The following is a 13,091-nucleotide window of genomic DNA, read 5'->3' as shown; positions in this document are numbered from 1 at the left end:
GAAGGAAAAATTAGACTCCAAATCTTAATTTTAAAATGTAGAAAAAGAAACTACACTGCAAAAACTCAGCTTTAAAAAAATAAATAAATAAATAAAAAATATATTTATATATCTATATATATCTATATATATCTATATATCTATATATATCTCTATATATATATCTATATATATATATAGATATATATATATCTATATATATATATATATATATATATATATATATATATATTTATACACAAAAAATAATATATGTATGTATATATATATATATATATATATATATATATATATATATATATATATACATATATATATATATATATATATATATATATATATATATATATATATATATATATATATATATATATATATATATATGTACAAAAATTAGGTAGATGTTGCTTAAAATAAGATAAATTATCTGCCTACAGAACAAGAAAATTTGGCTTGTCAAGACTTCCCAAAACAGGTAAACATATTCTTAAAACAAGAGGAATTCTCTGGCATAAAAACTAAAAAAATTTACATATGTGTACTCAATTTAAAATTTTTAATCTTACTTAGATTTCAGTTTTTGCAGTGTAGAAAGTAACTCAATCATCACTTCAAATAAAAGAAATGTAATGCCTCATCCATGTGAGATATTATTGTATTATTTGGTTTTGGCCTGTTTTTGATGCCTAGAGCTCTTCAAAGTTCCCGCAGTGCTCAGCTTGTTGTCATGTGTTGTCATCATGGCGATGTTGAGACGCCAGCTCTCATCTGTCCGTCTGGTCAACGCAGTGTCCGTGCTGACTGCACAAAGACTGAACTGTTCAGCATGCACATGAACTGAGTTTGAACTCAAAGTCCTTCAAAGGTGCTTTTAGACTCTTTTCTGAGTTTTTATTTCTGTCAGATTTGTCACTTCAGCCTGAAGCCAGCTCAAGTTTACTGATGAAAATAAAGCCGGGGAGTAATTGTTTCTTGTTTACATGAAACCTAAATGACATCCTGTCCTTTTTTTGGTGCAATGACACGAGAAATTTTTGAAAGCTTTGCGGTAATCAAATCTGCTCTGATTCAATAGGCATCAATATGCAGTAGGCGGTGGGTAGAAGTGAGTCACAGCATGAGATGCAACTCACTATAAGCTGTCATCTAGAGCAGTTCTCAAAATGAGGGTCCCCTCCACCATAAAGGTCCCAAGACAAGTTCAGGGGGTTGTTAGATCATTCTAAAAAAAAAAAAAAAACATAGATATCACTCATGCCATGTTAAAAACCAAAATTTGGGATCATTTTAGTGAGAAAAACATATTTTTGTCATGTAGCTGTTTGGTTTCCACTGTGAACTGAATCCACAGAAAAAGATTTTATGCCCTATAATAATGATGTTTGCATTTAGATTTTTTTTGTTTAATTACAGAAAATATAAAAATCTGAATTTGACCCTGTCTCTGTGAATAAAGCTGAATTTCAGCATATTGGTGCTTCATTACAGCTGTTTATCTTAATCCAGCAAAAACCTCAGAATCCCTATTGTCGATGCAGATTGTGATAACGTCAAGCTTTACATTTAGAAGATGAGCATAATATTACACATTTGATCAATCACACACTTAACCCGTCATTCGTTGTGCAGGAGGTGTCGCATACACAAACACACGTTATTTGTGGGGATTGTGGCATTGTGGGGCATGATGAATCTCCTGCTTTTGTTTTCTGTTTTCTTTTTTCACAATTCAGTGCTCATTGTCACCTATATGAGCATGAAGGCCTTACCCACACCTAGCAGGCTATCTCACAAAACAAAGATATTTTTGCACGATTTGACCTGTCGTCCACACAAATTTATAAGTTTACAGCATTAAAAATGATTCTTTCAAATACCTCTAACCAAAGTACAGATTTACAAAAACTACGTTTGTGCATTTGCATGTGCACAAAGAAAACGGGGGTTTTAGATTTGGAAACATCACTGCCTGTGACAAAAAAATGCTCAACGTCACACGTGCGATCAGCGTTTACTCTCATAAACGGCATAGGTGCCCTCTGAATGTACTTAACAATGTGTTTATGCGGTTACATGTGGACAGATGTTTTTTTTTAAAGACAAGGTGGAGTGGGAGGTTTTTGTTTTTGTGGGAGGTGTATTTGGTTTTACAAAAACTCAGCTACGTGTGTACGTGGCCTAAAGGGGTCTTAAATATCTAGCCAATGTAAATATAAATATGCTGAACTACCACCAATACAAGAGGCTTTGCCTCTCTGAAATGCTCCTTCTTGTACCAAGCCATGTCATTGACCATCAGTGAGTGTTTTTTTTTCATTATTTAAACTTTATTCCCCTCTAGTTCTCCACAATGTCCACAAAATACACCATTAACTTTTACACAAGCATAATACTCCTGATGGAGACATTGTGCAGGTTACATGAGGTCCGTTTGTCCTGTCCTTTAAATTTTCATACCATCTAAATGACTTTCATGTGAAGTAGACAACAGAAAGATTTAAATTAAAACTTTTTCCTGTATGTCTGTTGTTTTAGAAGCTCTAGAGGCTGCGTAACATTTCAATGTCATGAATATAAATCTAGATAATATATTTCTTCTCAGGCGATGGAGAGCAAGCTGCTGGTCGGTGGAAAAAACATCATTGATCACACCAATGAGCAGCAGAAGATGCTGGAGATGAAAAGACAGGAGATTGCTGAGCAGGTAAAGAAAGATCATTTGCTTTTTCTTTCAAGTTATTTCTGCAGAAAACACAAAAAAACCCTCTAAAACTGAGGTCAGAACTAAGTAAAACAGTGGATAATTGTAATCTGTTGCCTGATTATGTGTCCATGAGTTGGACAAAAGTGTGACGTTTATGCTTTTCAGACAAGTAAAGAGAGGAAAATGCAGCAGCAGATGTTGGTCCAGGATGAAGAGACGCTCGAGCTGAGAGATACTTTTACTTCACTGCAACAGGAAGTCGAAGCCAAGACCAAGAAGCTTAAAAAGGTGAAATCTTTACATGAAAATACAGCCGACTCAAATGTTCCAACTCAAGCAGAAGGATTTTCCCTCTCTTCATATGTTTTTGTGCTCATGTTCTGGCTTTATGCTTTTTCCATGCCATAGTGCAAATTCAGAGGCTATAAAATCCTTCTCAGCTCTTTTTTCCTCCCCGGTCTGTCTCAGACACGACAAGCAGAACTAACACTGAACAGCCCATTTCTATATTCTTTCCATTTCTACAATAACCCAGGGGCGGAAATGTTCTCTTGCACGGACGCGGGTCACTGGGGCCCCCCTCTGGAGCCAGGCCTGGCGGTGGGGCACGAGAGTGAGTGTTTGGCCCGGTGTTTGCCTGTTGGGCCCGGTTGGGCTCAGCCCGAAAGGGTTACATGGGCCCCACCTCCCGTGGGCTCACCATCTGTGGGAGGAGCCGTAGGGGTCGGGTGCAGTGTGAGCTGGGCGGCAGCAAGGGGCGGGGACCCTGGCGGTCCGATCCCCGGCTGCAGAAGCTGGCTCTAGGGACGTGGAACGTCACCTCTCTGGTGGGGAAGGAGCTTGAGCTTGTGTGCGAGGTTGAGCGGTTCCGGCTAGATATAGTTGGACTCACCTCGACGCATGGCTTGGGCTCTGGAACCAGTACCCTCGAAAGGGGCTGGACTTTCTTCCACTCTGGAGTTGCTCATGGTGAGAGGCGCCGAGCAGGTGTGGGCATTCTCATCAGCCCCCAGCTTGGTGCCTGCATGTTGGGGTTTACCCCGGTGGATGAAAGGGTAGTTTCCCTCCGCCTCCGGGTGGGGGGACGGGTCCTGACTGTTGTCTGTGCTTATGCGCCGAACAGCAGTTCAGAGTACCCACCCTTTCTGGAGTCCTTGGAGGGAGTGCTGGAGGGTGCTCCTTCTGGGGACTCCATTGTTCTGCTGGGGGACTTCAATGCTCACGTGGGCAATGACAGTGAGACCTGGAGGGGAGTGATTGGGAGGCATGATCCCCCCCTCTGAACCCCAAATGGTGTTTTGTTATTGGACTTCTGTGCTTGTCATGGATTGTCCATAATGAACACCATGTTCCAGCATAAGAGTGTCCATATGTACACCTGGCGTCAGGATTCCCTGGGCCGTAAGGTTGGTGCCTGTCGTGGCGGTAATCCCAGAACTCATTGGTGGACACCAGCAGTAAGGGATGCTGTCAAGCTGAAGAAGGAGTCCGATCGAGCCTTTTTGGCCTGTGGGACTCTGGAGGCAGCAGATAGGTACCAACAGGCTAAGCAGCATGTGGCTTCGGCTGTCACCAAGGCAAAAACTCAGGAGGAGTCCGGCGAGGCCATGGCGAACGACTTCTGGACGGCTTTGAGGTGATTCTGGTCCACCATCTGGCGGCTCAGCATTGTTGCTTCATGCAGCGTAGAACTATCTGCTTTTTCTTGATCACATTTTTCTTTAAAGCTCTGCTCATGTTGTTGCAACAGGAAGCTTAATTTAAACTGCAGCGTCATGATTCAGGCCAAAGCCTGGCAGGAAAAGCCTCCTTATTTATAGCCGAGCTGCAATAAAAGACTGAACGGTGTGAATGCTCGGGAGTGATGCAGAAAAGCGGAGGAATGAACTAAATGGATGTAGTGGGTGTTTAGTAGGGGGGATTGGTATGCTCCCATTGGCTGGCCTGTCCTCCAGACACCAGTGCCTCCAGTGTTGTTGCTAAGGGCAACCAAGCTGCAGCAAGCTGGAGACCAGATCAACAGCGACCACACTGCACTGGGAACCCGAGCCCTCCTCAATCTCTGTGTTTGTGTCCGACTCTCTCCTCGTAGCTGTACGCCAAGCTCCAGTGCATCAAAGCGGAGATTAAGGACGTGAACAGCGAGCACGTGAGGAGCCGACAGGAGCTGGAGCAAACGCAGAACGAGCTCACCAGAGAACTCAAGTTCAAGTGAGTTGCACAAGCATCCCAAAGAGCAGTGCAGAGTTTCATTTTTCCCAACATGAAACAAACAGAACTACAGGAAGATGTGCTCTTCCAAACACATGAATTTATCTGGCTCCATTTCTGTCATGATGTGATGTCCCGTGCTCTCCTTAGTTCCTGGTTTCCTGATTTTACTTTGTAGTTTTACCTGTTTAGTTCACTTGTGTCTTTTTTAGGCTTTGTTCCTGTTCGTTAGATTTACCTGGTCTCGTTAGTTTAATCCATTTCATCTGTTTCTTGTTCTGTGTTTCAGTATTCATACCCCTTGGCTTCTGTTCCAAGAAACCAAGGGGTATTTTATTCGTCTTGTTCTAGGTTCATATGTTTTTGTCATGCCTCCTGCATTGTCTTGTTTTCAGTTTTTTGGAAATAAACATCCTGACTCCGCATCTTTGGCTCCCATCGCTGCTTTTGGGTCTTAATATCCACCTCCACCTCCACGTCATGACAAAATGATCCAGCAAAGGGGAACAGAAACCATTCATTCATTTATTCATTCATTTTCCTAACCGCTTAATCCAACGAATTGTTGCGGGGAAGCTGGAACCTATCCTAGCAGTCTTTTAGCAGAAGGCAGGGTACACCCTGGACAGCTCGCCAGTCCATTGCAGGGCGGGGAACAGAAACCAAGGGCTATTAATACTGAAACACAGAACAAGAAAGAGATGAAATGTATGAAACTAACGAGACCAGGTGAATCCAACAAACAGAAACAAAGGTTAAACAACAAGCAAGACACAAGTGAACTAAACAGGGAAAACTACAAAATAAAGCAGGAAACCAGGAACTAAAGAGAACACGAAACATCGCATCATGACAATTGCTGTGTCTGCACAGACTGGACATCAGTTTGCAGTGAAAATGCATCAGTAATTCCTCAAACCAGCTTTTTAAAAAGAAGGGTTTGGTTTCTTCACATTTACAGCCTGACCCCTTTGAGAGGAGAACATTTCACACATGCTGTATTAACCATTTAATGTATTAATTTTACAATAAAAATGGAATAAACTTAGTAAAAATAGAATTTCTTAACCTATCTGTTGTGTATAAGTAGACATATAATAGTGTGTGTGTGTGTGTGTTAAATCACTCTGTTTCAAACAGCAAAAATGGTTATGAAAATCCATTTGGTAAAAAAAAGTTAGGTTTGCAGTTAGTTATCAGCTGTCATAACTGTCAGAATATGAGCCTATAAAGTTTAGGTATTTATTTATTTGAAGGATTTTGGTGATTGTTCTGCCTTTTTCCCTGTGAATTGGCGTTCCCTGTGTGGTCAAACAGAGCGGCTGATGAACTGAACTTTATGCCTGTCATGAAAAAGTCTTAATATCCTGCAGCTTCAGGCCTCAGAGCAGAAAAAGGATGTCAGTAAAGTAGGTCATTTATTGTTTCTGTGACTAAACAAACTGCAGATGGTTGCAGTTGCCCTACTAACACTTAGCACTGATGCTTATTCTGAGATGCTGCAGGTTAAAGATTTCCCAAAATCAGGAAAATAGCAAGGTCAGTCAGTCAATTAAGCTTTATTTATGCAGCGCTTTTGCTGCCAAAGGCAACACAGAGTGCTTTATATGATAAAAACCTTTTATGCATAAAATAAAACAAGTCTCCACACAACAAAGTAAACAACACAGAAATTTAAAAACGCACTCATAATCTTGTGACTGCATGTGAGCGAGATAAACATTTACATACAGGCACATTCAGAAGAACAACCCCCCCAGAACTCCCCTTATTTTACACAAACAACTCACTAAATCCTGCTTTCTGTCTCTTATTACAATAAGAATAGAAGTAATAACCATCTCTAACAGTAAACTGTACTAAAGTGGTGTCCAGAGTGTATTGATAAGAGAAACTGGACAAGAATCCAGTTCATTAGTTGTTCACATTTTCCACATCAACAGATTTTATGTTCATTTTGAAAAAATAATAAAAGTTTCAACCATAGTTTTGATCTCATAGCTACATGCTCAGAGGCTGTGCTGTGCCGGAGATCTCTGGTATGATCGGACTTGGTTGCTTTTTAAATGTCTAAATGGTCTGGCACCTTCATACCTTTCGGAGCTTCTGCACCATCATCGTCCTGTCAGAGCTCTGAGATCCGAACCCCAGATGCTCTTATTGGTCCCTAAGACTCGATTTGTGACTCGGGGAGACAGAGCCTTTTCTATAGCAGCCCCCAAACTCTGGAATGATCTCCCTCTTTCTGGGAGGTCTGCTATGACTTTAAATGGTTTTAAAAACTCCTCTTTTTAAATTGGCTTTTAACTCTGGAGAGCAGGACTACTTTTTTTGTTTAGTCATATATTGTCTATTTAACTGTTTTTTTTTGTTTGTTTTTTTTAAAGCTTTTAATGTTGATTTATTTTATTACAGCACTTTGGATACCATGCGGTTTATGAAAGTGCTCTATAATTAAAGTTTTGATTTGATTGGATTTTTGCATTTTCTGCAGGTATCTGATCATAGAGAATTTCATCCCACCTGAGGAGAAGAATAAGATCATGAACAGGCTGACGTTCGACCCAGACGAGGATCAGTGGAAGTTCCAGCCTCTTGTTCCTGCTGAAAGGTCAGGAATAGTTTTAGATAACAGAATACTCCTAGTTTGTTGATGAGGTGAAAATATGATGGCCGCCGTTCTCTTCCTCTCTCCTCTTCTCTTTTGGTTCTTATCTGCTGTTAAAGCAGAAGTCATTCAGGAATGGAAAGAAATTGAGCTGACATGTCGTTTTGAGCTGCAGTTTCAGCGCATAGAGATGTTTCTTTTAGTATATTGATTTCCCTCGATAGTTTTTGAGTGAGGGAGTCTCATTGATTTTCACCCTGTGTCTGTGCAGTAAGTCCTCACAGATGAAGGAAAGGCCGGCATCTGCAGTCGGATACAAACGGCCTATCAGCCAGTACGCCAGGGTTGCCATAGCGATGGGACCTCATTCCAGATACAGGGTAAGAGGAAATGTTTATACGTGTATTTGTCATGTTGTGGAGACATAAAAGTGTTCATAAAGATATGTTGCAGGTATTTTATTCCTCACAAAATGAATCCCTAAAATTTTTACTAACGCTCGTTTAAAAGTTAGAATTAGCCTCCAGAAAGTTGGATGGAAAGACCGTTATGTCGCAATATGTGCAGAAAATCAGTCAGCAACTCTTCAGGTAATGAATAAAATACATTTAGGTGAGTCTGAAGTAAACATCTCTGTTTGTTGAAGTTTGCCTTTATTATTGTAACAGAGTCAGGTCATATTTCATATCCAGAAATATTACTTCATATTACACTTTTCTCAGACTCATTGATAAGTTTATTTATTTTTTAACACACTCTTTATAATTCTTTTAGGTATGTCCACTGGTGTACTCCAGGGTATACGCAGGTATACGGTGTATACCCAATTCTTTTTATGTAAGCATAGAGTATACCCACTTCTAAACTTCTAAGCTCCCTGTGATGCTGCTTTTACAATTACAAATGTTCCTACACATGTAGCTACGTCACCCAGCAGCTCAGCTAAGGTTACTGATGCTAAACTGGTGCAGTTAACTATCAGCTGCATTAACTTTAGCTTGAACATAGACATAATGAAGATAAATGTACATAAGTCTATGAGCCTGTCCCTCACTAGTCTGTGTGTCAGTATCGATTTAATCATTTCATAACTCTTCCTCCCTGAAAACAGCAGAAGTTATGTGACAATAAAGCAAATATACTGATGGATTTTTGGAGTGAACTAAATACAGTAGTTTTACATGTCACTTTTTATGAAACAATGTTTTTCTGGGCTTCTTATTTTTTTATTTATTTTTTTTAAAAACAAAGGGCAAAAAATTTAGAGTATACCCACTACATCACTGGGTATGTGTGGAAGAAACAAGAAACAAGCTAGTTGTTGAGTTTAGTGATATTTTACATTTTGATTTATCAATTATTTAATGTATACAAATAATCAATAAAAAGTAAATAGAGTAAACAGTAGATTGATCGCATATTAAATCAGCATATAATGTTTACAGACTAAGTGTCTTGTCCGGTTTGTGGAGATGTGGGGACCCAAATGCAGGACAAAGAGACAGAACATGCGAAATAATAGTTTAATCCAGAAAGAACAAAAACACTGGACAGAGCTAAGAGGACAATGATCTGACAAAGGCAACTGAGAACTGAGGAGTAGATAAACCCTGAGGGACTAATAAGGAACAGGTGAAGTAAATGAGGAAATCAAAGGTGAGATAATGAACGGGAAGCAAAATGGGGAAATCTTCAATATAAAACAGGAAACATGAAGTGAAGACAGCACAGAAAAAACACACATCATGACAGGAATGTAATAAGTTCTGTTATAAATACACAAAATTAGAATTTCAAAGAATATGGCGTCAAAAATCTTTTTTTTTTTTTTTTTTTTTTAACAACTAAAAGTAGTGTGTTTTATTCTTTTTATGTGAAAAATTAATTAATCCATCTAATATTTTACCTGTAAAATTATATTTGAGTTACAGGATGAAATTGTGGATTGTTTGAACTTTATTGTTTTAGTTAAAAATTATATTTTTTTAATCGTCAAAATGTAGAAAGCTACTAAAAAGTAACATTTGAAATGCTTCATGATCTCATGAAATGAAGTGAATGTGGGATACAGGCTCACTAAGCTCCATTTGTAGGCTGAGAACATCATGTTTCTGGAGCTGGACATGACTCGTCCAAACACCTCCTCATTGGATCGCTCGGCTGAGGCTGAATCGAACCAAAGCTCCTCCCTGGAAAACTCGCCCACCAAGGAGAAAGGCATCCGAAAGTCCCGCTCCTGGTGAGTCAGCATGGCTCATCACACTCACTGCACTCTGTTTCTGTTTGCTTACAGCTTCCCAAGCAGAGGCTGCGTTTTGTAAGGTTGTTTTTCAATCTCATGTCATATAAAGATTAAAATCAGCTTCTATTTGAGTTGTTCTTGAAAATGTAGAATCATAAACAAGACTTCTGTGCTCCTTGTACGAGGGTTTATGTAGCTCCGAAGCATGAATCCTGCTGAATACTGAGAATCCTTTTTAGGGTTTGACAAATGTTAGTGAAATAAATGATGGCAGAATGCTTGAGAAATTGTCGCTGAACAAATACACACACATGAAAAACACAGATTTACCAATGTGCAGAAGGTCTCTGACGTAAAAAGCTAATTGCTGGCACAGCATTTTTATTATCTGTATGCACTGGACACATTGATGATGTGTTTTTTTTTTTATTAAAGGAAGAATGTATAAAGGGCTTTTCTTTATTTATTTTGGGCTGTTTTAGGCACATCATACATGCATCCTACCTCAAAAAACAAATAAAAAGTAAAACAATGATGCATTTTGTCCACATTTTTTTAAAAGAAAGAAAAATCTTTGTGGTTTAGAGCGACATTAACTAGACTTTTCCAAAACGCTTGTTGTCTGTCTCATGAGTCAGTGTTTCCATGTGGATGAAGAGCCGAAACTAAAGGTTATTTTATGAAAATATCAAGGCCTTAAAGCCATGATACACCAGGTCTGATGTCAGGGAGGGTCTGTGTACATCTACTCCTCTTCTCTGCTTGGTGTGCAATGCAACACCAGCGTTGCTAAAAACCCATCGTCCATTTCTTTTTATAGCATCCTGGAGTTCAGTGGTAGAAATTGTTCCAACTGGCTGCTCATTGCAGCGAATGAATGCATGACAAGGATGAAGGCATTCATTACAGAAAGCTAACATAGCATGTCACGCACAGTCCCCCTTCTTATGTCATTTCTCCTAAATAAGCGACACGTTTAGCATGAAAATACTTCTGTGGATTGAAGATCAGCTGATTGATGCAAAACAAGTTGTGTGTTCTTTTGAGATTATTTTTATTTTCTTTGTTCGAACTACCAGATTATCCAGTTTTCTTATGCTAACAATGTAGACAGAACAAAACAAGCCTCTGTTAGTAAAATGTTTTAGTGATTAAAAAAAAACATAATATGCGTTTAAAATTAAAATAAAATTATTGAATTTATAAACGTCTGCAACAAATGGAAAATCTGGTTATCCGCTGGTTTATTAGATAAATAGATTTTGCATGATTATATCAGTCAGTGCAATATTTAAAAAAATAATTTTAGGATTTTATTTTATTCTATTTTATTTATTTATTTATTATTAATTCTTTTTTTTATAAATAATTTAAGAAATAATTCATTATTCATAAAAAAAAGGATTCTTTAATAAAAAGAGCTATTTAAGTATTTCTGTAAAGAAGACACACTTTAACTTCATTGGTAAAACAGGAAACCTGATGTTTCTGCTCAGCCCGCTCTGTAAACGGTTTAGAGTCAATACATCTCTAAATGGGATTATTCGGGTTTAAGCACACCCTCTCTCAGCTGTCCTAATCTGATGGTTTATTTCTCATTCTCTCACGCTGCTGTAATCCCAGTGCTGCTGATAATCTTATTAATCTGGGTCAGCATTGTGTACAGAAACAGAGATTTTACATGCTTTAATCTTACTAACCTCTACTAACCATTTTCTTTCATCTTTTTGTCTCTCTGCAGGTGTCAGACCCAAAAATCCATCACTTCCTCCTCTTCCAATAACTCCTTGATGGCGTGTCACACTGCCACCCCCACAGCAGCACAGTAAAGCTTTAGTGGTGATAGCTATTTTTTTTTTATTACTCCTATTTATTGTATTCCCTCACTTTCTCTTGCTTTTTGGCCAGTGATCCTCCTAAAGACCTTTATATGAAGCGTAAAGCTGGGACACAAACACACCAACCACCTCTGCTGACTCTGACGAGTCATAGATTACATGGAAACGATCTTCTGACAGGAAACTCAATGACCTCAGAAACTCTGCGGAGCATCATTTCCTCCTCTTCTTTGAATGGAAAGACCTGTCTCCCCTTCGTCTTTTCCTCTCCTGCATGTTTGAGAGCGAAAGCTTTGGACTGTGCTTTTAAATACTTTGTATGTGTGTGTGTGTTGGGGTGTGTGTGTATGAACCGGTCTGTTTGTGTTTGTGACCAGTGCAGATCTAAAAGTTCACAAATTGCTCAAGTAGTCTGTAAAGATTTCCGTGTAAATACTTCATGCATTCAGGGTTTTTCGTGACAGGGTTGGTCTGTTTTCTGTGTAAAAGCCGGAGTGAGTTCACGTCTATGTTGACATGTACGTTGTTTAAAAAAAAAAGAAGAAAAGATGTTTGCTGTTATTGGTCAGATTTGGTGCTTTGAAACCTGAATGATGACCTGTTGTCTCCCGTCATTCCTCTGTCCTTCCACTGTGTCTAATTGACCAGAAATGTGTTTAACTAATCTCATTAAAATGAAGAATGTGAGGCATGTCACACTTCAGAGATCATCTACTGGGGTTTTTTATTCATGTTGTCTGAAGGGGAAACAGTAGATTTGTTGATTATGGATGCTTTTAATTAGAAGATTAAGTTGAAGAGTCTTGAATGTCTAAATTAAGTGTTAAATGTGAATATTTGTTAGTTATCTATGAGAGGTTTGCAGTCTGAGAAAAGCTTTCAGGGGTTGGATTGTTGGTCAGAATTGAACAAAATATTACAATCATTTACAATTAACAGCCTCAACAACAAACAACAATTATTGAAGTTATTATGTAATATCTTATAATGGAAATAATCACGCTCGCAACCTCACTCTACGTTTATGATAGATCAATGCCATTGCCCATCATCTGAATTTCCTTATCAAGCCATCGGCTAGTTATATTTAACTAAACATCTCTAAATTCATTCAGTTAAAACTTTGCTCCAAAACCTCATGAAAGAGGAGACATGAAATAAAAAAGTTCAGACTTTTTATTATAAACAGGGTTTTTTTTGTCCTTTTTTTTCCAGAAGTATTTATAAAAAAAAAAAAAAAAAGTCTAGTCTTTGGCTGACCTTATTTAAAATGTGATAATATGGTTGCTTCAGAGCGTATAGTTATATGAGAACATGCTTATGAAGGGGAAGTTTTTAATCACATTTATAAGGCCGTAATGGATAAAGGCCAGATTGAAGAAAATAGATCTATAATGAATAAATAGATTATTTACTGCCAGCTTAACTCTTTCAGGTCCTGATTTACCATTTAGTGGAGGTACATCTGCAGTGACTTTAATGAATTTC

General features: G+C 38.4%; 1 protein-coding gene across 1 annotated transcript in view; it reads left to right on the top strand.

The window, feature by feature from the left end:
* The window catches only part of kif3ca (kinesin family member 3Ca), a 36,249-nt gene extending 23,481 nt beyond the window's left edge, over window positions 1-12,768 (top strand). Inside the window, exons 2-8 of the mRNA XM_079255561.1 lie at window positions 2,603-2,704; window positions 2,870-2,992; window positions 4,797-4,915; window positions 7,410-7,526; window positions 7,795-7,903; window positions 9,617-9,762; window positions 11,507-12,768. Coding sequence (XP_079111687.1) covers window positions 2,603-2,704; window positions 2,870-2,992; window positions 4,797-4,915; window positions 7,410-7,526; window positions 7,795-7,903; window positions 9,617-9,762; window positions 11,507-11,594 — 804 coding nt within the window. The 3' untranslated portion in view covers window positions 11,595-12,768. The remainder of the gene's footprint in view (window positions 1-2,602; window positions 2,705-2,869; window positions 2,993-4,796; window positions 4,916-7,409; window positions 7,527-7,794; window positions 7,904-9,616; window positions 9,763-11,506) is intronic.
* Window positions 12,769-13,091: the final 323 nt, after the last annotated feature.

This window comes from Telmatherina bonti (assembly GCF_933228915.1).
Source record: "Telmatherina bonti genome assembly, chromosome: 16".
NCBI lineage: Eukaryota > Metazoa > Chordata > Actinopteri > Atheriniformes > Telmatherinidae > Telmatherina > Telmatherina bonti.
The sequence above is the reverse complement of the archived record's forward strand: the minus strand, read 5'-3'. Positions and strand labels throughout refer to the sequence as shown.